Source organism: Mus pahari, chromosome 7 (genome assembly GCF_900095145.1).
Source record: "Mus pahari chromosome 7, PAHARI_EIJ_v1.1, whole genome shotgun sequence".
In the NCBI taxonomy this organism is placed as follows: Eukaryota; Metazoa; Chordata; class Mammalia; order Rodentia; family Muridae; genus Mus; species Mus pahari.
In genome coordinates, this window is record NC_034596.1 from 3,499,640 (window position 1) to 3,526,684 (window position 27,045).

The following is a 27,045-nucleotide window of genomic DNA, read 5'->3' on the forward strand; positions in this document are numbered from 1 at the left end:
CCTCTCAATCTCCCAGCAAAAGTGAACGTTTTTTTTTTTTTTTTTTTTTTTTTTTTTTTTTTTTTTTTTTTTTTGCTCCAAATGCTACGACCTGAAGAATGGCTGCAGATTGAGATATCAAAAATCTCAGAAAAATATATAATATATTTGTATAACTCTGCATTTCTATTATTTAAATTTCACATTCCTTTAAAAGTGGTTATTCAGTCAGTAGCTGCTGAAGGAGGCTCTTCTGCTGGGCCTGGGGGGTCTGTGGTCCTGACGTGGGCTTTTGAGTTCCCAGTGGACCAGGCTGGTTCAGGTAAGGGTCCCCGCCTACCAGATTCACTGTACACTGGACATCAGCAAACACCTGAACCTGCTGCACCTGCTGGAACACAAATAAAAGATGTGTTGAGACAGAAGGGCCTGCCCCCCCGGCTTATGAGTGGGTACTACGTGAAGTGGAAACTCACTAGAGCTCCTCTAGTCTGTAGTCACCACAGAGAAGAACTCTTCTGTCTTCTTGTCCTACAAAAAGAAAATCGCTGCACTCATTTTGCTCAGGGTTCTGGAAAGTTCACACTTAAAATAAAACCCAAACTGGACTGGTCACGCCTCCTACAGGGTTGCCACTGGACTCAGTGTCTTCTCTAATACTGTCAAGGCTGGGGAAAGCCCAGCTTCCAGTACAGTGGGGATACAGTGGTGGGCTTTAAAAATCACATGCTAACTGGGAAAACTAGTCGAAAGCATTCTACAGATGACTCGAATAGGGGAAAACTGTTTAGGTCACTGAGAAATAAGGGCTTTGAGTACTAGCCAACTAAAGTCAGCACACTCTGCACCTGCACCGGCGTCACTGGCGTCACATCTGCACGGTTAGTGTGGTAAACTGTACACAGCTCCTTCACACACTGACTTAAGATATACATAGCAGCAGAGAAATTTTGTCTTTGATTTTTTTCCCTCATAGACAATTTACTTAAACACACAAGCTCAAAAAAGAATAAACATCATTTTAGAACAGTGTAAATTTCCCTTTATTTCTAGTAGTAGTATAATAAACTCCTTAAAAAATGTTTAAATTTACATAGTTCTGGCATCTCCTATTAGAAAACAGAGCCAGTCTTAGTCTTTCCCCACTAGCCTTACTAAAACATTGTCTACAGAACTGATTAAGAGGCCACACTTCTGAATGTTCAGGTGACAAACAGAAATGCTTTCTAAGGTAGCACAGTGACTAAAACTTTTGGCAAATGTGCCTCATATTCAAAAGGTTGTAAAGGATTTTATATTAGTAATTCCTTATGGCCATTTGTCACTAATGCATGTCAGTTACATTCAGCTTTTCTGAAAATGTTCTATTCTAAATGGAATATAAGCTGTTTCTATTACCCCCACTGTTCAACTGGCCAGTGTCCCATCAAGTTTCTGTGTCAGGCTAGCCTGTGGTCTCTTCTTACTCCCTTTGTGTGCCCCTTGACTCCCTCTCCAGGACACAGAGCCATGGTGCCCCTCAGTGTCTGCTGAGTTAGGCTAGCATCCCTCCTTCCCCATCATCCTTGGTCACCAGCTTCTCAGGGTTGGCTTCTGGCTCCTCTGGGCTCTCAGGAGCCTATCACACGCCACCTTCGGTCCATTTCCAGTGCAGCTTCCTTCTCACGGTGGGCTCTTCTGGCTACTGCCCCCATTCTTTTTCTTCTGGAAACTCACAGGGCCTTCTCTTCTCACAGCAACCTCCCAACCCACTTCCTGCTTCTTCACTCCGTGTGTTCCTTTCCTCTTTTCTGTCTGGCCTCACACAGCTGAACCGTGGCACTCCCTTCGTCTTCTCCTTTTCTGTGTACCAGCCTGTATGCCACCATTCCTGTGATGTGTATACTTCTATCTAACTCACTTTCCAGTTTCTATTTGGTAAACACAGAAGGAGGGACTGAGAAGACATCATGATGGGCTATAATGAGTGAAGACTATCCCACTGGACCTTGATGTGAGCACAAACAACGATGCCTTTCCATTTTCAAATCAACACTGAAAATTCTATGTTTATTTGTTTCTAAGGATGAACTATCGGAGCAGAACATCATAGGTGATTTTCTTCCCTAAATATTTTAAAACAATCTTGATAAAAGGAAAGGAACCACAAAGTAAAGTAGACAGAAAATTCTGCTTCTTTAAAAAGAGTATTTTAAAAGAGTGTATAAAAGTTATAGAGATTAAGTCAGATTCCAAATCATTTATGAGGATGCCTGAGACTTTTCGGTGACTCCACGTTCACAGGCAGGTACAGGCTGACAGGAGGAGCTGGAGACTCACTGGAAGGAGAGGGGACTCAGCACTGACCCCATGGGTCCACTGCACACTTTTTACCTTAATTCAAGCACTGCCTGATGGCTCTAGAACCTTAACACTTGTTTGTAGTCATTTGTCATGTTGCCTGGGATGTGTCTCTCTGAGGGTGACTTTGTACATCTAGTGAATGAGAACTGTCCTCCATTTTCCATCACAAAATGCCTGTTCTTTATCTCCCAGGACTTAGATGAAGTGCTTGAGCTCAGCCTCTGGACACAGCCTCCTGATTCACTGCTCCCATTCCAACCCTCAACAGACCTTCCTTCACCTCTTCTAGCCAAGGAAAAAGACAAACTAGTGTGCTATCAGCCATCTTCAGGGATGGCTTTGTCACCAGGAAGGAGCCCAGATTCCTTCATCCCTTCACTCATTATTCAACCCTTCTAGAAATGCGACACCATCTACATCTACTCTGCTTCTTTTGATTCCTGTGACTGACCTCCCCCCGACCCCCCCCCCACCATCTATCTGTCCTAAGGTCTTAAGACAGGATTTCTCAATTTAGTCATGGCTGTCCTGGAATTCACTCTGTAGACCAGGCTGGCAGAACTCAGAGCTCTGCCTGGCCCTGCCTTCTGAGTGCTGGGATTAAAGGTGTGCGCCACCACCACCTATTGATTCCCAATGGCAATGGCTTCCTATAACTATATGACCATATAACTATAACTATTTCCTGCCTCTGGAGCCCAACAACTGTCACTCTTTTCTCTTCACGTGGCCTGAGGATTGTTGCTCAAGCCTAGCTTAGTCAATCTCCCATGTAAATGGTTTCTGACCATCTTAGCTTTATTCATTGATTTTTTTCAGTACTGGGATGGAACCCAGAGCCTTCTGTGAGGTAGACAAGAGTCCTGCTACTGAGCTGTATGTCATCCCTGTTTCTTTTTTCTCTGAAGGCTTCAGTTCTGTTATTTACAGTGTACATTTGGTAGTCTACTTTCTTTGGTTACACAACAATTCATGGGCAGGATTCTGTGTGCTGCATCTTTAACAAATTCCAAGAAGACTTTGGTAGTGGGAAGCTCTTTCTAGCTTTGTGAATAATGCACAGAGTTAAAGGTCCTCAGGTTCCATTTCTTCATCTGGGAAGGAAAGGGGCACTGCAGCCTCCACAGTTACAAGGGAAGGTTAAATGAGATAAAGTCACCATGGAAAGCACGGCGCCCTGCAAGTCATACATTTTACAGTGTCTCTGTGTACTCTGGTGCCCATGTTAATATTAAGAGATTGAAGACTAAATTAGTTGCCCCCAAATTTAGGAAACAGACCGGCCATCTTGCTATGTTGGGCAGTTCAGAAGCACCTTGCTAGGGAGGGACAGTGCAGGGCAGACACTGCCTTAGCTCAGCACACTGAAATGTCTGAGATCACACTGCCTGGCAGAGTTTGTATCACTGATTAGTGGCCACATCTGTGATTCTACTATCTGACCCGGGAACTCAGTGAAGTCCTTTGCAGCTTATCTCATTTAACCTTCTCATCACCCAGTAAGCAAGTATCTTGGCAGGTCTGTAGTCACACAAAGCTCAAGAGAGGTCCTTAAAATCCCACAGTGCCATGGCTGGGAAGGGATGAGCCAGGGAGCACACCCACATCTGACTTCCAGGGTACAGCTCTTAACATATGTCATGTGACGTCCTCCACGTATCCAGAGTGATCGCATCTGCCAGCTCTGCGCTAGGATTGTCTTTCTTACTGACCTGGTTTCCATCTGCGTCTGTTTTGAGAAGGTCAGTGGATGAGAGCTGGTTGCAGTAGAGGCCTGTGTGTCTCAGTGCTGGATCATTCATCTATTAAGGATAAACAAAAAACAAAATTTTCAGCTAGTTGCTTAAGCTGAAAACCACATTCTTCCATAAGACAGACAGGAAAGTTCTAGGAGGACTCCAACTTACCACATTGCCACAAGTCAGACAGAAGCTCCTTTGTGGGTGGAGCCTACAAGGAGCTTCTAGATGCTCTCTTGCTAACCTAGGTAGCAGCCTGGAGTGCGTGGCTTGTGAGAGTCAATGAGTTGTATACTTTTCTGTATATTCTAATAATTGACATGAATAAAAACCACATTCTTTCTTTCTGTCTCTCTTTCCTTGACTTGCTCTCCCTCCTCTCACACATGGATACACACTCAAGCTGATTCAACACCTCAGCTAAGACTCGGTAACAAAGGCTGAAGAGATGGTGAGCTACTCTCGAAGAGGGCCTGAGTTTGGTTTTCAGCATCCACATCAGGTGGCTCAACCCATCTCTAACTCTAGCTACAGGGAGTCCAATGGCTCTGGCTTCTGCAGACAACTGCACTTATATGTGGGTGCACATACCCACATAAATGAATGCACCCGAACACATACACACACTCATATACACTCTTAATAAATCTTAAAAACAGAATCAGTAGCAAAGATCACGTTTATACCACTGTCTGAATTCACCAAAGAAACCAAAACAAAACAAAAACAAAAAACCCAAAACCAAACTAACCAAACAAACAAACAACACCCTCCCCCTCCAAAAACCTGGATAGAGTATGAAACAAAGGCATTTTAAGATACCAGACAAAGGCAATGCAGAGCATTGTATCTTTGAGATCTGGAAAACTATCGGGAATTCACTATTGTAGCAATTTTCTAGTCTACAGTTGAGTAGGCTCCTTGAGTTTAGAAGCTTTTGGAATTCACAGGACAGAATATCAAAGAAGAAAAGTTTGAAGAGACAGGTCTGAAACGTGTAAGGTCCTCTGGTCTGTGGCTCACAGTGTAGAGGAAAGAGATGCCTGAATAAATGAAATGGGATAACCCCAAAAGCCCACACAGGACTGGGACCAAGTCTCCATCTCAACAGCCAGAGTGGAAAAATGGCAGATTCATGAGGTAGCAGGAAATACAGTGGAGCCTTACTACTAAGGCTAAAGGGCATATAGAATAAGTACTGCTTTATGCCAAATAAAAAGTAAGACCAGAAAGGATCAAATTGCTTCCAGGGAACCTAACTGCTTTCCATAACAAAGATCAGAAATATTTGTAAGAAGATAGATGGTAAATTTCATAGTCTTATGTTCAACAGAAAAATTACCAGTCATACAAATAACAGAGAATTATGAGCCACAATGAAAAAGAAAACCAACAATCTGAAATCAGTTCCAAGACAGTTCGGATGATAGGACTTGCCTGGTGGAGGATTTGCAATAGTTGTTTTCCATATGTTCAAGAAGCAAGAAGAGCTCTTACTTGGCCATTGCCAACTCCTCTAAAGGCAGAGGTTTGGAGAGCTCAAGATTCAGTTTCTCCTAGAATCCACTGCCATGCCTAAGGAGGGCATTGCTGGGAGAGGTGTAATGGATGTTAACACTGACTGCAGGAGGGGCTGAAGACTGCCCTGAAGACATCTATGATGGTCTAGCACTTCAACTCTGAAGTTGTTAAAGCCTTCCAAGCACCAAGCTCATCCTTGTGCACTTGTGTCCAACTGTGATGAGCTGAGATACTTCTAGTTGGTGGAGGCCTCCCTTTGTGATGAATACCAAACCAACCCAACTAAGGTTAATTAATGGCAACAAGAAACTACCCCTAGCAGATAAGCTTCTAAAAAACTGACTGAGGGAAAACCCTGTAAAATGGTTGTTATAGTTGGATAGTGGTTAAGGCTTGTGGCAAAGAATTTTAAGCCAAGGTTGTAACTAAAGAATACTTCAAATTCAAGAAATGAAATAATGAAAAACCTGGCTCATTCAAAAATAGAGCTGTCAAGATGACTTAGTTCCTCATGTAACTCCTCTGACAGGATGATTCGGCAGGCAAGGCACCTTCTGCACAAGCCAGTGACCTGCGTTCCACCTCCAGATCTACATACAAGCTGAAAGGGGGAAATGACTGAACAACAGAAGAAGAAAACAGGAAAGATGAAAGGCACATTAACAATTTGAAATAGAAAAGATTCATATATAACATCTAGATATTGAAATGTATGAGATGAAAACACACCACAGGGGCTGGTGAGATGGCTCAGCAGGTAAGAGCACCCGACTGCTCTTCCGAAGGTCCTGAGTTCAAATTCCAGCAACCACATGGTGGCTCACAACCATCCGTAACAAGATCTGGCGCCCTCTTCTGGTGTGTCTGAAGACAGCTACAGTGTACTTACATATAATAAATAAATAAATCTTTAAAAAAAAAAAAAAGAAAAGAAAAACACACCACACAAAATTAACAGATTAGATAATGAAAAACATCAGTGACCCTTAAGCTAGGGAAATAGAAAGTATTTAAAATAAACACCTAGGGGCTGCAGATACAGCTCAGCCGGTCAAGTGCTAGCTGGGGTACATCAAGCCTTGGATTCAACACTTAGCACCACATCAAAAAAATCAGGTATGGTGGCACATGTCTGTAATCACAATACTTGAAGAAGCAGGAAGATCAGAAGTTCAAGGTCAGCCTGGGCTATAGGACCCACTCACTTTGTGTGTGTGTGTGTGTGTGTGTGTGTGTGTGTGTGAGAGAGAGAGAGAGAGAGAGAGAGAGAGAGAGAGAGAGAGAGAGAGAGACTAAACTTTGTGCTAAAATCAACTCCCAGGGTATCAGTGAATGATGGGATACCTCCAAATGGTCTACTATATGTGTAACTGGAGGGAAGGGATAGTGACAGAAAAAAATGTTTGAAGAATGACTAACATTTTCCTAAATTTGATGAAAATTATACATTCACGGACCAAGAATCTAAATAAGTCCTAAGAATAGGAGAAAAAGAAAAGCACATCACAATCAATCACTGAAACTCCATTACACTGAGGATAACATGATGGGAGAGAATGAGCTGCAAGGCAGCAGCTTTAATGTTCTGAAAGTTAACACTGCCACACTGGGACTTGGAAAAAATAGTTCTAAAGATAAAGCAGGAACAAAGACTTAGAAAGCCAAAAGACTTGGTAGCAGACCTGCACCATGATAAATAAGAAGGGAATTATACCAGATGGGCAAATACAGAAAAATTACTTAAAATTTAAAAACAGTTGTCTGTCTGAAGAAATAATGACCATGTAGTGAGGCATATATAAAATATGCAGATACAATGGAAGTTATAACATAGGAGGGCTAAGTAGGAAACACACTGCATAAGGTCCTTATACTACACATGAGGTGACTTAATACCACTGCAAGATGGCTATGGAAAGTGAAAGAATATAAATGCTAAAGCAAAGATTAAGATACCCCAAATCATCTATATGATGGTGAATAAGCTAACAAAGGAGACAGAACAAAGAAACATTCAATTATACATTCAAAAAGTCAAAAAGAGGACAAAGCAAAACCAAATAGGATGGGTTACATAAACCCAACCATACCATGGGCATGGTGGTATATGCCTTTAATTTCAGCACTCAGTAGACAGAGTCAGGCAGATCTCTATAAGTTCAATACCAGCCTGGCCCACATAGTGAGTTCTAGGCCTAGCAAGTCTATATAGTGAGACCCTGTCTCAAAAAACAAAACAAAACAAAATCCAATCATACCAATAACCACATTAAATATACATGGAATAACCAATCTAATTAAAAGGTGAAAACTGTTGAATTAAACAAAAAGGTAAAAAACAACTACATAAGGAACACCTGTTAGAGGCAACCTCAGGAAATAGGAAGTTGGGAGGGAACCACCCAGAATGCATCAGAGACCTGGGAGGTGAGAGACTCCCAGGACTCAATAGGAGGGACCTTAGATGAAATGCCCAATAGTAGGGAGAGGGAACTTATAGAGCCCACCTCCAGCAGGAAGACAGGACATTAAGTAAGGGATGGGGTTACCATTCCACAGTCACAATTCTGACCCATAATTGTTCCTGTCTGAAAGAATTACAGGGATGGAAATGGAGAGGAACCTGAGGAAAAGAAGGTCCAGCAGCAGGCCCAAAGTGGGATCCAGCTCAAGGGGAGGTCCCAAAGCCTGACACTATTACTGAGGCTATGGAATGCTCACAAAAAGGGACCTATCATGACTGCCCTCCTAAAGACCCAACAAGCAGCTGAAAGAGTCAGATGCAGATATTTGCACCCAACCAATGGACAGAAGCAGCTGACCCCTGATGTTGAATCAGGGAAGGTTGAAAGAAGCTGAGGAGAAGGGTGATCCTGTAGGAGGACCCCTGAGATCTCTCAAACACTGGACCACCAAACAGACAGCACACACCAGCTGATAAGAGGCCCCCAACACATACACCAGAGGACTGTGGGTCTGTGTTCATTCAGAGATGATGCATCTAACCCTCAAAAGACTGGAGGCCCCAGGGAGTTTAGCGGTCAGGTGGGGTGGGGGGTGAGGACATCCACGTGGAGATGGGGTGGGGTGGGGAGGATGTGTGGGATGTGGAGCAGTTGGAGGGTGGATGGGGAAGGGCGGGTAATGGAATATAAAATTAAACTAAAAAAAAAAAAAAAAAGGAATACCCGTTAGATATTATTTTTACCCAATTCATTTTATTTTGTTTTAATCTAATGGAGACAGTGAATAACCTAATCTAATAATAACAAGGATAAAAACAATTTGATTTTGTGCCTTTATTTTGCTACAAGATACAGATCACAAGATGGGCATTGAAGCACCTAGTAATTGGGAGGTAGAGGAAGGAGAGCAGGAGTTCAAGATCATCCTCCTTCACATAGACAGTTGTAGGCTAGCCTGGGCTACATGAAGCCTTGTCTAAAATAAATAAACAAAACGATACAGAGTATTAAGTTACTAGGTTCTGTTTCCTTAGGCTTACTATGTAATTTCTGCGAAACAGGAATTATTAAAAAAAAAAAAAAGGAAATCTGTAGGAAAGATAGCCAGTGTTTGTGTGTGTATTCTATAATATTACTATAATATTATTCTATAATCTATAATAATATTCTACAATATTCTGGGGGGTGTCAGAAGAAAATTTGCAGGAGTGAGTTCTCTCCTTTTAACATGTGGGCCCTAGAGGTCCCAGAGACTAAACTCAGGTAGTAAGGCCTGACTAGCAAGCACCTTTACCCACTGAGCCATTTGTCTGGTCCATTTTATATTTTTATTTTTATTTTTAATATTTATGTATATGGGTGTTTTGCTTATGCATGTGCCTGTGCACCATATATAAGCAGAGGCCAGAAGAGGGTGTTGGGACCCTTGGGAGTTACAGATAATTGTGAGCCCCCATGTCAGTGGAAGAGCAGCCAATGCTCTTAACCATTGGTTCCCCGTTCTATCTTTGAAGGACGAGATGATGGGAAGGAATAAAGAAGCACGGTTCTTGCTGATAACTGTCCACATACCTGGCTTTCCTTGGTAGCTGACAGTGCTGTGTTGTGTGCAGCAAGCCTTCCAACTATGCCGCTTACCTGCTCAGAGCACACAGTAGTCATCCCTGGCATCTGCAGAGAGCTCATCTGCATCTGGCCCATCATTGGATTCATGTTCTGAATGTTTGCATTTCCACCTGCCATGGACACGGTGATGCTCATGTTGTTGTACACTCCTGGCTGAGCAGGCGCAGACTGGCTCTGGACAGCTTGACTGAACACACTGTTAACTCAAAAAAACTCTAAGTTACATGCACTGCTCATGAACATAGGCTTAATGGGACTGGATTTTGTTTTTATTAGACAGAATTCCAAATAAAACAGTTTACATTTTAAATACATGTAAGGCTGTATCTTATATATCAGAACAGATCATAATTCAGGTACATTCTGAATTCTGGCTAATGGGCTTAATAATGAAATGGTTCATGTCGAGTTCCCTCCTCAGTGGTGAACACAGATAAATTTCACATCTTTTCGTGGAAGCAACATATAAGGGCAGCTTGTTTTTTCAGAGGACTTGTTTTTAACTGACTTCCATACTTATTCCTGGTCAGGTTTTGGATTGTTACTATTCCAAACATTTCAAACATAAAATAACTTTATTTTAGTAGTTAAAATAAGTTGGAAATTGCCGGGCGTGGTAGTACACGCCTTTAATCCCAGCACTTGGGAGGCAGGCGGATTTCTGAGTTCGAGGCCAGCCTAGTCTACAGAGTGAGTTCCAGGACAGCCAGGTCTACACAGAGAAACCCTATCTCGAAAACCAAAAAAAAAAAAAAAAAAAAAAAAAAAGTTGGAATAAATTCCATGTAAATTCAGATTAGAACTTTATATTCAAACCCTGAAAATCCTCAATGACACAAATGTATACTTCTAAAAGAAAAGTTTGTCTTTTTTAAGATCTAAAAATACTAAATATTTTGATTGTTACTCAATCGTTATTTCTGATTCCAAAAATGATTTCGCCAGTTGTTACTTATTTATTCTTTGTTAGCTCTCAATGGTAAGTAGGACTCCCTGACATCTATAGCTTCAGTCCATTAAGGTAATCATACTGAAATCAACAAGCCAAGAAAAAGTCTATTCATCATGGTTGAAGAAAAGTAGCAATTTCCTCCCCAAGTTAATTATAAAACACTGAAAATTATATGCCTCAGAAACAGTCAATACTGCATCTATGAACCTTTCAAGTCTGCACAGTGTGTAAGCTTGTTAGGCAGTGTTCCCACAAGCAAAGGGACTAAATATGTCTATTGACCTACGTTCACTTTCCAACAAGAACATTTCGCCTTAGATAACATTCATTTGTCAGTTGGTACCCAAGTCATCCCTGGGGGAAGCCAAGCTCCATAAGTTAACACATATGGAAGTCCTAAGAACTACAGTGATGTCAAACTGAAGAAAACCAAGCTAGAGCTTAATTTTCTTTCAGATTTACATTTGGAACCATATATTAGCTTGTGTTCCTTCAGACTGCTCTTAATTATACTTTACTTTCTTCCATCAAAGGAAGAAGCTAGACCCCTCTGTGGCCTTAATCCCTGTTGTAGGTCAGCTGGCTCACTGGCACCTTAGGTCCAGTTCTCATGGACCTGCTTTCCTGTCCACCTCATGGGGATGACCACTGTTTTCTAAAATAGTGCTACTTATTTTTCAACCCATAAATAGAGGGGGAAAAAGAGAAAGATGAAGACACTGGTTCAGAGTGGTTCCCACTGGCACTACAGGTTAGTAACAATCACAGAGGTCCTTGTTTAAGTAAGTCTGAGAAACAGCAGGGCGTGGCTTTTACAGTGCTTTGGCTTAGAATCACTCTAAGGTCTGTGTGGAGCTCTCCATATGGATGAGAGTGACCCAGGGACAGTCTAGTTCTAGACTAGCTGTAACTATTGGAGTTCTGACATCGGCCTTGGGAATGTGGCTATTAACTCTGGCTGTAGCTGGGACAGGAAGCTACAGTGACAAAGGTGTTGATGTTTGCTTTGCCGTGTGTTGGACGCAGTAGGTGAGCAGAGCAATGGTGTGATTTGTTGGTTTGCTTGATATGAGACGTGAAAACCAGAAAAGTTTTTCTGCCGAACAATTAGGATAGAGCTGTCATGTACTAAGATGGAGAAAGGTCGGAGAAGATCAGGTTGTAGGAAGGGTATCAGTTAGGTTTGTCTGTTATTTTGTGATAGCCTTAGACTTCTGAGTCTGAGATGTCAGTTAGGCAGTTGGATATACAGCATGATATTTGGGGCAATGTATAGGCTAGAAATTAAACTTTACATAAAAGCATAGTCATACAGACACTTGCTACAATAAGTCTAGGAGAGAAATAGGGTGACTGAGGACATGAATGTGTTTATGGGTGTGTGTGTGTGGGGGGGGCCTGGGGTCAGTTAGGTGTCCTCTTCAGGACTATCATCTACTTCCTATGGAGTGGGGATCTCTTACTGGCCTGAAGCTCACCATTTAGACTAGTGTGGCTTGTCAGAGAGCTCAGGGATCCTCTAGCCTTGGATTATAAAGTGGTGCCAACAGTCCTGGCATTTTGATGTGGTTTCTGGAGTTCAAACTTAGGCAGGTCCTGCAGCGAGCCATCCTCTGGCCTCCACAGTCTTGTTTTTACAGGGTATCATGCGGTTCATGCTAACCTTGTACTCACTAGGTAATGGAAGTCAATCTTGAACTCCTGCTCCTCTTGCCTCTACCTCCCAATGCTGAGACTCCAGGCTTGTCCCAGTGCTTGCCTTAGGATTGGATGTCATAGCCAAGAGAACAAGTAGTTATGAGAAAGGTCCTAGGATGGATTCCTGGGCTTGCATAGAGGCCACGGGGCTCACCTCCAGCAAATGACGGTTTCCAGCAAGAGAGACTGAGGAGGAGGAAAGCCACCAGCAGCAAGAGAGCAAGCAAGAAAGGTGCTCTAAAACCCCCCAGAAGAACGCACTTAAACAAAGAGAAAGGTAAACATGTCAAAGGCTGACAGGAAGTGCACCTGGCATCACATAGGACACTAACCACCATGGCAGGAACAGTTTTTAGTGGTGAAGAAAAGCCTGCCTGGCTTGACAGGGCGTGGGTGGAGGTGAGCAGAGCACAGTCTTTTAAGGAATTAAAGTGCAAGGTGCAACAGAGACAGGCTCGTGAAACCCGTCAGCCTGGCTTCCCAGTCGTTCCCCTTCCTTTCCTCCCTCTCTGCTCTTTCCTTTCTTCTTTACTTCCTCCCCGTTCTCTGCCCTTATTTCTAGGGACTCTACCTCATGGCTTGTATGTGCTAAGTAAGAACTCCACTGCTTAGCTAACTGCTAGCCACTCATATTTAAACTGAATATGTAGGTGCCCCCAGCATGGAGCATTCACCCCAGGGTCTCACTGGGGAGTCCCCGTTTCTAAGCACAGCAGAAAGAGCTGGAAAGGAGGCCGTGCCTACAGGGTGCAATTATGACGACGACAGACCATGTAGTCTCAAGTGAGTTCAGGAAGTTGGGATTAGAATGCACTAGGAGACTAAATGCTCCTTGCATGTTTCAAAGATGGCTCAACCCATTTACACACAGTCTTTACTAAGAGCTACACAGTTCTCTCACAAAAGATTTCCTCTCTCACCTTTCAGTGAACTTTAAGAGAATGTGGTTTTATGTTTTCAATTTTAACTACCTTACTTATTAGATTGTCAGACTAAATGGCTTCCCTGTCATCAGAACCAAGACACAACCAAATTAAAATCCTTATAAAATCAAGTGATGTGTGAGAAGTTCAGTATTCAGAATTAAGAAAAAAAAAAAAAACACCTCAGCAAGGTAATTTTATAAGCTAAGCGGGTAAGATGAGGCCACTAAGACTGCAGACTTGCAAGAGCAGGCGAAGCAGAAGCCTCAGGCTTGCTGGGTCTCATTGGAGAGCTTTCATACGCGCTGAGTGGAGTGCGGCTATGTGCCTCTTTGCTCCGGTGAACTCTAGCATTTTACTAGTGTGGCTTTAAGAAACTATTCTATTTTCAATAAAAAGACTTTCTTATAATCACAGAATGGAGATTTTATTTGAATCAGTGGATATCAAGCTTGATCTTTTTCTGTATCTACTGAGATAATAAAATATTTTCCTTTTGAAAATATTTTCTCCATCTGTTCTAGGAAACTTGTTACTGATGGGCATGGGCCTCACCCCTCAGGTGTGTGAGGACAGGGGCGAGAAGGCCAGAGTCACTAGACCCTTATACCGCTCACATACAAATCCGCCTAAGTGATGAACTGCTACTTCATACAGTTAACAATCCTATTTTCCTTTGTCGATAACAAAATTCAGTTCCTTTTGTTACGCAAATGGCAGCGTCCAGTCTCTCTGGACTGTGAGCACACAATCACCTGAAGGAAGCATGGCTGCTCTTATGGGCTCTGGAGTGCCAGGGACTCTCAAACAGAAAAACTATTCCCTTACTTGTTGTTTCCCATTGTTCCTTGCTGCCAGGCCTTCATGTCTGGTGACTGGTACCCAGAAGTAGGTGGAGTTTGCTGGAGCAGAGAGCTTTGAGGAGGAGGGACTGGCATCGGCACCATGGAGCTCCCAGGGCTTAGAGATGGGGCAAAGGTGGCCTCACCTTGGGGAACCAGTCCTGAAAATGACACATATTAATTGATGTAAATACAATCATAAATGTATCAACATCATAAAATAATAATAAAAGCACTTGCTATAAGTCATTTAGAAATTGCTTCTTTGACAGAGCAAAAATGAAGGAAAAGTGGTCTCTTAACCTTGTAGGGAATCTTAGTACAAGTAGATAAACAAGGACAGAAGTTTGGAAGGGCTTTAAGTTGCTGAGATATTCATTTGTACAGCAGGGTTATATTTGACCTTTTTCTGTTTCATTTATTTATTTGCTATTAAGAATTTTCAAGTTCAAACAATGAACATATATAACAGATTTCTTGTCTGAGTAAAAAAATAATTTGAGAAAGGAAAATAATTAGGCAAGAGAAACCCATTTGTGAAATGCAAAGTCATCAGCATGTTGTTGCTGGCCACTCCTTCCCAGGCTGCTCTGTGTGTGCTGTCTCCCTTCCCCTCTTAAAAAAAATCTTTCTTTAAGGACGTGAAACTCACCCACGGCATCCATATGCAGATACCTTAGTGAATGCACAGAGTTGTGCAACCACTACCACAAAGCAGCTTCCCACCTGTTCTTCCCTGACTGTTCCTAAGGGACAATCCTTGTCTGTTCTCATGCTAACTCAGCTCTGCAGGTATCCTTGCCTTTGAGACAGGGTCTGAAGGCTTCCAGGCTGGCCTTCAATTTGTTAGGAGTCAAGGATTACCTTGGATTTTTTACCTTCTTGTTTTGAATTGCTGAGACTGTAAGTGTGGATGCCACCATGTGAAGTTGGGGTTAAACCTAGGGCCTGTGCATGCTAGACAAGCATTCTTCCAATAGAGCTAAACAAAAGCGCGTGCAGCCTTCACAGGGGTATCATCATAATACCGTATCTGGTCTTTTGTGTCTGTCTTTTTTCACTTAGCATGGCACTTTTGAGATTCAACCATTTTGAAGCATTTTCCAGCTCAGTGTCCATTCCTTTTTAAGTTTAGAAACATGCTTATTAGCAGACATCAATATAACTATGCTAAGAAGCAATTGGTATAAAAATAGGATTTTATTTATAGACATTTTATTTTGTTCTAATGATATACATCTCACTGTATGTATGTATAGTCTTTGAAACTAGAGAGTTGACTAATTTTATCTTTCCTATACAAAACTGTTTTGGTTATTCTAGGTCCTTTAAGTTTCTATATACATTAGCATATACAATATAGGGTAAGTTGTCAGTTTTGCTAAAATACATGTTGAAATTTTGGATTGCAATGGATTATAGGATCAATTTTAAATGAATTCTCAGGATTTGAGCATTTTATTTATTATTTTATGTGCATGGATGTCTGTGTACCACATGCATGCAATACCCATGGAGCCCAGAAGAGGGTGCCGGATCTCCAGAGACTAGAGATACAGACAGTCCTGGGTGCTGGGAATTAAACCAGGTGCTCTTAACTGCTGAGCCATCTTTCCAGTCCTCATCACAAAAAGATTATTGAGGCAAGACATCTCTATGTAGTCCTGGCTGTCCTGGAACTCACCTTATAGGCCAGGGCAGCCCCGAACTTGCTGAGATCCAGCTGCCTCTTTGTCTCAAGAGTTGGGATTAAAGGCAGGCACCAAGGCTGGCCTATTTCCTCTGCTCTCCTCTTGTAATTCTAGTTTCCATTGTTGTTCTTTTCTTATGTAACTTTTAAGCAGCTGTTCACACCACCTACTGTATTTTTCTTAACCTATGCTCTTCTCTGTAAGTTTGATTTCTATTCTACTGATGTTATGTATACTTCTATTTAACATGATCAAATCTCCTTCTAATTTACTGAACACACAGAATGCATTCATAGTTTCTAATTCCTTAATGTGACGATTCTTGAACATGAAGGTTCCTACCTCACCCTAACACCTGTATGTTTTTTATTAGTATGTGTGAATGATAGGTCTTACTGTGACATGTTATGTATGTATGCAATATAGTCAGATTATATTCACATCCTTTATTATTTTATGTGCATGGATGTCTGTGCACCACATGCATGCAATACCCATGGAGCCCAGAAGAGGGCATCTGTCCCCTCTCCCGAGTCCCCTTTGTCTTCTCAAATAATCTGGGTTGGATTTGATTGTTGCAGGTTCCACTTTCCTGCTTCTTTGCCTACCTGGTGGTTTTAAATGCCAAACTTCAGATTTTCTGAATTTTACCTTTTTAAGAGATGTATATATTTTTTTAAGGCAAATATTTCTTAAGTGTCTTTGAGTTTACTATCTGGATTGTGGTTAGGTTATATGGAAACCAAAGCTCTTTATGGGTCTTGTACCTAGAAAAATCAAGATCAAGATTTGGGTTGGGACTTATTTTGTCCCACTTGAGGTAAACAATATTCTACTCAACACCCATGAGCTATGAGGTTTTCCAGGCTGCTTAGATGGGAAAACAGCCCATGTGAACTCTGAACATGGTTTCTTCTAATCCTCAGGCCTGCCGCTCGGGCCCCTCTGTATGGAGTCCTGGCTTTCTGTGGGTAGCTCTCTCCTCATTCTGTGCCCTCTGCACCAGCTGTCTGACTCTCCCAGCCAGTCAGTCCTGCTGGGCTCTGACCTGCAGTGAACTGTCAGTCCCTAGGATTGCAGTTTCCTGACCTTTGACACTGTTTCTCTCCCAGGGAAGAGTGAACATGGCTGCTGTCACTTTCTTAGGCTAAAGCAGGAATCCTTAAAAATGTGTTTCTCTTCATGTTTTGTTATGCTAGTGCTTCCTTTTCACTTGTTTCCCTAAGCAATTGTAACTCAAAGCTGAGGCTTTTCAAGACAGATAAAGTTATAAAAATCTAGAAGAAAAGAACAAGTAGCTGATAATTTAATATAATTCTTTCAAGTATTCTTCAGAAAGTCATGTACATTCTTTAAAAAGATTTATTTTTATTTTATGTGTCTATGTGAGCATTTGCAAATACGTATCTGCATGCACCTTGTGCAGGCCTTGTGCCTGCAGAGGGCAGGAGAGAATGTCGGATCTCCTGGAGCCTGAGTAACACAGCGTGTGTAGTGTAGTTTAAATCTTGTGCACCTGGCCCTTTAAAGGATCCCCAGTTGCTAGCCAACTGGCCCTTTAAGAATTCTCAGGCTTTAGAACTGCTTGACCCTATGACCTTCAGTGTTAGTTGCCTCTTGGATTTCTGGGAGCAGGACAGATTGTAAAAAGGCCAGCTGAGGCAGAGAAAGCAGGTTGAGTTAGTAGAGAAGAGAAGTGAAGGCAGTTGGTGCAGAAGATATTGTTAGGAGATAGTTGAGCTGGGAGAAGCTGAGCTCAGCAGAAGCTAGAACAGTTGGGGACCTGAGGGAGGAACTGGTGGGAGAAATGTTTGGAGTGGCTGGGCTGGAGTTGAGACATGGGTAGCTATTTTACAGCTGTGAGCTGCCCTGTGGATGCTGGGACCTGAACCTAGGTCCTCTGCACCAGTAGTGAAGGTTCAGCCTCGTGTGTAGTGCTGACCTCTGCTCTCCCCTGCCATAAAGTCATGCATGGGTCCGCTGCTGTGGTCTTATGTCTTTACACACACAAGAGCAGACCGCTGTAAAGAATATTCCACTGTGCTGTCACTCTTGGTGATTTTTAAAAAATCTTTCTGTGTAGTTAATCTGTCCAGAGATGTGCTTAACTTACTCTTCTTATTTTTTCTGCAGGCTATAATTTCAAAAATACTTTAAATTTTCTGTGAAAACTGAAATTTATGTATTTTCTAAAACTTATTTCACTTAAAGCTTAACTTTTTTTTAAATGGTATAGAGTGAAAAATAGTGAAAACAAAAGATTAAAAATACAGCTTCTATAAATCAGAATATTCACTGTGGAGGAAGTCATAACTTATTTAGCTACCATTAATAATACGTCTGAGATATTCTGTAAATATTGATTATCCCTATATAAACTATGAAAACAGAATCGTGCAGTGACTTAGAATGAATGTACTAAGAGAAGAGCTTCATTCGAGTGAATTTCACAGGGACCCAGGAGAGGAAAATCAGTGAATTTACTTGTGCATAAAATGTTAAAAGTTTTCCAGTCAGAAATCTTTATGAATCCCCTAATTTATTAATCTCAGCCACCAAGCTGAGAAGTCTTAAAGCACTCAAGCGTTCAGTGGTGACTAAGGCTGGAGCCTAACCTTGACTTACAGCCTTCCTCATCAGTAATGCCCCCAAGCCAAGCAACAGACGCACATGCAGAGCTGGTAGCAGCTACAGATGTCTGAAGAGCAGCATGTGCCCCGCTTACCTGGTCCTGGATACTGGAAGACATTCTGCTGCATCTGAGGACTGATGCCAGCGCCAAACTGTCCTCCCATGTTCCCTGCCATGCCTCTGTTCACCATGCTGCTGCGGGTGGCCAAGGAGGCCTCAGGGTTTGCTGCCAGTTGAGAGAAAGGGCTGGTGGAGGCAGGTGGGGTTCCTGGGTTTGTACCATAGTTTGGTGGGTAGGGGAACTGCTGGGGAGCACCCTGAGGAAGACGGGGGGTCCCCATTTGAACTGGGAGTCCAGATGAAGGAGGGATGTTGTTCCCAAAACTTTGGTGCCTCATGAGCATGGCTCTCTGCTGCTGTATAATTTGCCTCTGTCGATGCTGCTGACTGTACAACTCCCGTTGGCGCTGTGCCAACATCTGAGCATTCAAGGGTGGCTACAAAGAAGGGAAAATATCTTACTTATTAAAATTATTATAATTATCTACCTATTCTGGAATGCTTATAGGATAAAGCTGGTAGCTTGGAGCAAAATAATTATGTAGCAAACCATGTTACAAGCAAAACTAAAATGGAGGATTCTATAAGTAAAATCACAGGAGAAAAATAGTATATTTTATTTCTTTTTAAAAAAATTATTTCATGTGTGTATGTGTGTACCACATACATCCAGGGCCTGCTGTGGTCAGAAGAGGGTGTCAGATCCCCTGGTACTGGAGTTACAGTTGGTTATGAGGCACCCTGTGGTTGCTGGAAACCAAACCTGGATTCTCTGCGAGAGCAGTCAGCCAGTGCTCTAAATTGAACTGCTGAACTATCTCTCCAGCCCCTTAGTACATTTTATAGGTCACTAAATAGCTAAGAAATGCTAGATAGCTATGATTAAAAGCCAGGGTCAAAAAGAACTATATAAGAAAACTCAAAGTAAATGTTAAGTAGTTTTGTGATGAAACTGGACAAGAAAACCACTGAGAAACAGCAAAAACCTCAGGGAAGCAAGAGAAGCTGTACTTGCTGATCCCTACGTAGCCACACCCCCATCTCTAATGCACATCCCTGCTGCTCTACAGAGGCACGGGCTTTCCTGCCTTTGCTGGCTTCACTGCTGCACTCTGTTTAAATGAATAAAATAGGATTGAAAGTAATTTTATTATTTTCTGTATTTCTCAAAATTATCTATAATAAATAGATGTTAACTTTATGCTTAGGAAAACTTATAAAGGCCATTAAAAGGGGGAAACTACAAATTGGGAGATTCAGTAACTAAAAAAGTATCATTTAAAAAGAAAATAACTAAAAATAAGATCATCAACAGAAGTAAATGGAAAGAGCTACTTCGGATCATTAGGCACCATGCTACTACTCTAGGCATTATGATAAGTGGCTTACGATAGTGAGAAAAGAGGGGGTGAAATTAGTCTGAAGTCACTTCTCAGGTGTCACTTGAAAAGCAACATGGTATATCAATAAGGTCTGAGGCATAGATATAGCTCCCTTAAAGTGAAATCTGCCAATGAGACGCTGTCCACTTTGGAAAAAAACTGAACTATGGTTCTTTGACAGAAGTCATGTGACTTGCTAAAGTAGAATCTGATTTCCTTACAACCTAGTTTCTCCTACATGGGATTCAACACTGAGGTTTACAACTCAAAAAACTCAGACTTGGACTTATGAAGATGCTCATATATCTGGTTTTGTTTTGTTTTGTTTTTGAGACAGGGTTTCTCTCTGTAGGTCTGGCTGCCCTGAAACTCGCTCTGTAGACCAGGCTGGCCTCAAACTCAAGAAGCCTTCCTCTGCCTCTCGAGTGCTGGGATTAAAGGTGTGTGCTATCACTGCTCAGATCTGTTTTTTTAAAAGTGGCCTCATCAACATTATCCCTTTGATTAGTGGTAGCTTACTGTATTGTCCCAAGTTTATTAAGGTCCATTTCATGAAGAGCTTTTCAAGATCTATTTTGACTGTTTTAATTTATTTTTAAAAGATCCTTTGTTTTTATTTTATATATATATGGGTATTCTGCCTTCATGTATGTCTATGTACTATGTGCAAGTAGTGCCCATGGAGGCCAGAAAAGGGTGTTCGGTTCCCCCAATACTACAGTTACAGCCAGTTGTGAGATGCCATGTCGGTGGTGGGAATTGAACCTGGGTCCTCTAAAAGAGCAGCCAGTGCCCTTAACCACAAAGCAATCTCAACAGCCCCTATTGTTTTGTTCTTTTTAAAAAAACTTAATTATTTAAATATTTTATGTATGTGTGTATGCTTTGGCCGCAGGCACACCTGCACACCATAAAAGAACATAGGATCCTGTTACAGATCAAACAGTCATGAAGTACCATGAAGGTACTAGGGAACAGAACTTGGGACCTCTGGAAAAGCAGCTAGAACTCTTAACCACTCAACCATTCTCTCCAGCTCCTCATTTCTACAATTCTTGTCTTTTAAATATTTATTTCAACTTTGTTTAAGTTGTTGAAGTAAAAATATTAAAGTATATATAGAAGTGAATGCTAGATGCTGTTTGGAAGAGTGCTCAGGTTTGTTTGTTTGGAGTGAGTGTGTTGGGTGAGTATGGTTTGGTTATGTAGCCCAGGCTGGTCTTAAACTTGGGATCCTTCTGTTTCAGCTTCCTAAATTCTAGGATCACCACATCTGGATGCATCCAGTTTAAAATGTTTATTGTACTGTTGCACATGTGTGTGCATGCACATATGCCATACTGCATATGCAGGTATCAGAATCCAACCTTGTGAAGTTGGTTCTCTCCTTCAAAGAACCCAGGTTGCCAGGTTCTGAGTTGTATCCTCACCCCTGTGCCATCTCACTGGCCTCTATTCAGTTATTTTTAAGTGTAAAATTCCATAGGTTTATAAACAATGATCTTACAATAAATAAACCTGGAAGGTGCTGTTGTTTTGGCTAATCAGGGCACACAGCTTTCTACTTGACTATCCAGTATCACAAAACAATAACAAGAACAGTAAAATGAAACGCAGAATCCTGGGCTTTAGACAAAGTATGAGGGAGCATCCATCCCAAATAGGCTAATTAAAGCTGAACTCTCAGGCTCTCCAGCAACACTCAAGTCAACACTAAGCAACACTGCGTGAGTTGAGGAGTTCTACCCATGTCTGACTTACCTGAGGTGTGATCTGCTGCTGCATGCCTGACCTCATGTTCATGCCAACAGGAGCATTTGCTGCAAACTGGTTCAAGATGGCTTGCCGGTTTTGGTGCATCAACTAAGGGACATGGAGACAAGGAAGGATCACAACTTCTACAGCCAAGATGGCATGGCCTTATAAAGTAACACAAACTTTATTGATTATTGAAAAGTTTTAGTAGTGAAATTTACTAACATCTCCCATTCAGTTTGCCAAAGGGCTAATAATTCCCAGTCTCTATCAGATAATTGTTGCTTTTAGAACATCTAAAGGTAGGCTATACACATAAATGTACACATACAATATTAGTGTACTTCTGAAAGCATGTGAATAGTCACTTCAGGAAAGTAAGATGTTAGAAGAAAAGAGACAGATTTAGGTCTTAAAATATCAGGACAGAGCAGGTATGAAGTGAGGACAAGCCTGCAAGGGAAGCTGTGGGGGATACATGGACGCCAAGGCCCTGGCGGCACTCGCACTGCATCTGAAACTAGACTTGGGGAAAATCCAACATGATATCATTAGCTAGAGAGAATTACATAAGAAACAACTGCGCTGAGAAAATGGATTATTTATTTAACTAGAAGAAGTAATCACTTTAGACCCACATTTCCCAAATTGCTGTTCCAAAGCACATTGTTCTACAGGACATTAATAGATGTGCCAGGAAAATAGCATACTGTGCTGTAGGAAGAACTGGAAATGAGGGTTACATAAGGTGAAACATTTATTTACTGCAGTAATGTTATGCACTTTTAATTGGCCAAAGTACACTGTGCATCTCCAAGAAGGGGCAGCCAGCAATTTGTTCATTACAAACCTTTTTTCTTATTTATACCCATCAATCTTGATCTCCAAAAATAACCTGTGGGATGCTGGTTTGGAAGGTTAGTCTGGATCAGGCTAGTGTCACAGGGCTACATGTCCCTTTATCTGACAACAAGAGTCACCTGGAAGATTTCATTGTAAATAATCTATAGATTAATTTTTAAAAATTCCTCACTATAATTTGATAACAGTAACGACAGCATTAGTATTCCATTATTCTGCTGTTGTATTACTGTTGTCCCATTGATGAGGACCGACCCTCACACATACTATGCCAGCACTCTACTCCTGAGCCATGCTGCAGTCTCACTACATTACCCAGATCGATCTTGTTGGGCGCCAATGAGCCTCCTGCACTGGTTTCCTGAGTAGCAGGCAGTATAGGCTAGGCCATGAAATTCAGCTCTGTGCTACTTGATGTTTATAAGCTATAAATTATACAAATGGATAATTATGGATATGTTTTATTGAACTATATGTAAGAAGATAGCCTATTAGAGTTATACACACACACATACGCACATATGCACACACACACACACATACGTACATATGCGCGCGCGCGCACACACACACACACACACACACACACACACACACACACACATGCAAACCCAAAGCCTGAGCAGTGATCACATTTCTTATTGCCTAACAGCTTATCTCTTAATTCTGGATTCATTTATTTTTCTGACTCACATTAGATCAGAAACAAAACAAAACAAAACAAAACAAAACAAAACAGACTTTGAGGAAAAGTTAATACAATACAAATGTTAAAGTAAAAATCCCAAGCTTTGTGGAATAAAATAAAACATTCATAATCATTTAAAAATAAGCATGCTTTTATAATCAGATCAAGGGATTCTTTGTACCCCAACCTATGTATGTACAACACTCAGAAGACCATGGAACGAGCATAGATGTAGCAACATTCTGTTTTCTAAGCTGCTAAATGCTCCCACTTTGAACAAGTGTTTAAGGGCTGTAAAGGAAACAGAGCAACGCCATTCTCTCTGCAGCCCCTCACGCGTGTGGAATCTTTGCAGGTTCTCAGCCCTTTGCCAGTTTTGGAACAACTGGAAGCAAAGCCAGCTTTTAGGTGAACTGAATATGAAACGATTTCATGAGCACAGGGACCCAGCCTCATTTCTTGCCAGGCCTTGCTTACTGAGCCTCTAAGCTGAGACCACGTTTCCTTAACTCAGCTTGTAAGCTGAGCATATAAGCATGCCTCTACTCTTGACTTAGTACTTAGCACACATTGCTTGCAGGGTGATTCAATGTTTCCAGAAGACAGCTGAGTTTCGACTACTTAAGTTCCTTGTATTATTTACCTTTTGTATTTCTTTAGAGTACTTAAGAGTGCACCCCAATGGTGTCTAATTAAGATGTTCAACATTTCTAGGATTATTTTCTTCCTGAAAGTGAATGACAGATCTGGGTGTGATGATGTGCCCACCTGGAATCTTAGCTCTTGGTCGGTTAAGGAGGGAGAATTCTGAGTTTGAGGAGAGCATGGGCAATATGGATTTTGTTGGAAAAGGTAACAAAACAAAAACAGAAACCGCAAGAACACAGAGAACCCAATCCATACCAATAACCATGGAAGCAGCAAGTACTGTATGACCTCCTTTATCCTCACTATTCCTTAGGAGCAGGGCTTCCACTTCTCTTCCTCTCATTTCTTAACTTATCGTTGAGTGCTTTATTCTACCCTAGCATTTTAAATACATTCCTCTCTTTTTATCATTTAGAGTTTTCCATTTCATCGCTTCTTGTCCTCTCCTCCATCACCACCCCGCTTATAGAACAGAAACACATTTACACTGTTTATTATACTTACTGAACACAATCTCATAAAGCTAGTACTCATTAAAGGCTACACTATGCCAGGCACTGTGCTAAGAGCGCTACAGTCTCTTACTTGGTCCATATGCTTCTTAAAGAGGTAAAGGATTTATCTGATTGTTCTTGCAGTTAGAAACTGTTACTCTTATAGCTATTAAGCCACACTGCCCTTCCTTTTTTTAGGATGTATGGCTTGAAGACAGTGTTGTGAGAATGTCAGAAATGCCCTCTGCCATTGTCCCAGCTTTCTAATGCATCTGATTTATTTTTCTTCCTGAATTAGTACCACTCTAACCAATCTCTTCAAATGCTTTCCTAGAAAGTCAAAGAAATATACAAGTACAGTTGAAAAATTGACAACAAGCAGCAGCGCCCTCCAGCCCAATCAGAGGCTCAGAGCTGGCGGGTTCCACCATCTGCACATGGACCTTGACAATCAACTCTCTCTGTCTGTCCCTAATACAATCTTACATATTTATAGCATCACACTGATTCATTTCTTGTCACACAAGAGGTTTAAATCAGGCACAAATCCCAGACCCTCCAATATGTATCCTTTCTCTCATTCATATTATCACTAGATTTCAATCTGACCAACTTCAAAATAACATAAATTTTATTTTTTCTCAATAGTCCGATGGTATTTCTTGTTCTACTTTATAAACTAAGTTACAGTTCTCTTTATTAATTTAGTAATTACATGGTATCTAATCTAAAATGTTAGATTTGTGTTCGTATCTAAAAACACAAAAACTGTATTCCTTTTAAATTGTAGGTTTCAAAGTGCTCTGCTACACCAGTATTCCTTAATAGAAGGGTCCCTTACTCCCATCCTAGCAGACCCAGGATGGTCTTTGGGTCTTTCACTGAGATCTGGGAATGGACCCAACACTTTAACTGAAGTGCCTGTGTTGTCATGGGACACTCTGGCACAAACCTCGGGGAAGAGTGAGCCAAGGAGGTCCACACTCACCTGCTGCTGCCCCTGTAGCCGCTGTTGCAGCTGTAGCCGAAGCTGGTTGGGTGCAGCTGGAGGTCTATTGAGAGTCTGCCGGGGCTGCATGCCCATGTTGGGTGAGAAGGTTCCTCGAGGAGGTGTTACTTGAACTGGCATAGTCCCCAGTGAAGGCTTCTGCCGGACCATGCCTTGGAAAGGGCCAGAGAGACCAGCGGTGGGAGAAGGAGATGAGTATGGCTGGGGATAGAGGGTGGGTCTGTCTTCCATCATCAAAGGTGGTGTTGCTTGCTGTGGTGGGAATCTCTCAGATAATACATCGAATCCACCTCCCTGTTAGGAAAGAAGCCAAAATAATGTATAAGCAAAGTGCTGGCTGCACATGAGATGCATGTCTACATAAATGTATATGTGGGGAAGTTATCTCTAGCAAGTCTTAGAACACATTCACTCTGAATTCATGCTCTTCCGAAGCCCATCGCCATGTCTGAACACGCACCTGGACGAGCTTGTCGATCCCCAGCGCCCTGTCTAGCTCGGCCAGCTCCGTTTCATCTTTGCCACTGAGGAAGGACACCAGTTGTTCCAGAAGGGCCTTCTCATCGTTTCTTCCTTCTACTGTTGTTGGTGGACACAGGAGCTCATCCAACTGTGAGCTAATACATTGGCTATGGGAGCAGAAGACGAGAAAGGCAGGAGAAAATGATTCAGGTTTAAGAATGCAAACACATATACATAGATATATGCACAAATCTGGTTTTAGAAAGTTCTGTTGTGTTGGCAATGAGTTCTAGTGCAATGAAATACACTATAATATAATTATAATGAATTAATTATACTTAAATGAATATAATTAGTGTGCAGAGATGCAAAGAACATGTTTTGGATGTATTTGCATGCGTGTCTACTGTGTGGCATAGGTGTATACCCTCATATGTGCACACAAGAAGCCAGAGGCTGATGCTAGATGCCTTCCTCTGTAGCTCTTCACTTTAGTTTCTGAGAAAGGATCTCTCACTCACCTGGAGCTCACCAATTGGCTAGGCTGGCTGGCCTCTGAGCACCTCTGTCTGTGCCTCCCAGAGTTGGGATTACAGATATGTGCCAGCACATCAGTGTCTACTGATTTCTGGGAATCTAAACTGATGTCCTTAAACCTACAGAACATGTTTACCTGCTAAGCCCCCTTCCTAGGTAAAACAGTAGTCAATGCACAGTTTGATCACAATTTCCATTCTTTGGTCAACTACTGAGACATTTCCATATTCTTCCTGTTAGCTTAAAGAAATACCCCGGAAAATGAACTAAATATAATTAAGAAAGGAGATACATTTTGAAAGGTTTATCTATTCACCTTATGTATCTGTTCATGAGTCTGTGCATCATGATTGTGCAGATGTCTGGAAAGGTCATTAAAGACTGGTGGATCTCTAGGAACTGAGTTGTGAGCCACCTGTTAAGGGTATTAGGTACCAAACCTGGGCCTCTGGAAGAGCCGAAAGTGCTCTTAACCGCTGGACCATTTCCCTAGCCCCATAAAGAGTTCTTAATAAAAGTAAAACACACACAAAAAATCAGTTATTTTTCAGATTTATTCTTTTGTGTGTACAGTCATGTGTGTGTGTGCGCACATGTGTGTTTATGTTTATATGTTTGTGTGTTCCTACCTCCCTCTCTTTTCCCTTTCCTTCTTCCATATTGTCTTTCCTTTTTTCTTCTTTTTCTTTCTTTCTTTCTTTCTTTCTTTCTTTCTTTCTTTCTTTCTTTCTTTCTTTCT

The 27,045-nt window shown here is 41.7% G+C and overlaps 1 protein-coding gene across 9 annotated transcripts in view; it reads right to left on the reverse strand.

Annotated features, from left to right (window-relative positions):
• Positions 1-28: 28 nt before the first annotated feature.
• The window catches only part of Ncoa1 (nuclear receptor coactivator 1), a 230,840-nt gene continuing 203,823 nt past the window's right edge, over positions 29-27,045 (reverse strand). For 6 of the 9 annotated variants that reach the window (XM_029540757.1, XM_021201368.2, XM_029540754.1 and 3 more), the window contains 8 exons: positions 25,768-25,936; positions 25,287-25,601; positions 21,614-21,715; positions 18,505-18,907; positions 14,075-14,249; positions 9,686-9,869; positions 4,035-4,124; positions 29-370 (listed from right to left, as the gene is read on the reverse strand). In XM_029540757.1, coding sequence (XP_029396617.1) covers positions 200-370; positions 4,035-4,124; positions 9,686-9,869; positions 14,075-14,249; positions 18,505-18,907; positions 21,614-21,715; positions 25,287-25,601; positions 25,768-25,936 — 1,609 coding nt within the window. In that variant the 3' untranslated portion in view covers positions 29-199. Of the gene's footprint in view, positions 371-455; positions 511-4,034; positions 4,125-9,685; positions 9,870-14,074; positions 14,250-18,504; positions 18,908-21,613; positions 21,716-25,286; positions 25,602-25,767; positions 25,937-27,045 lie in introns of all 9 variants that reach the window. The other 3 variants (XM_021201369.2, XM_029540761.1, XM_029540760.1) reach the window with 3 other exon arrangements.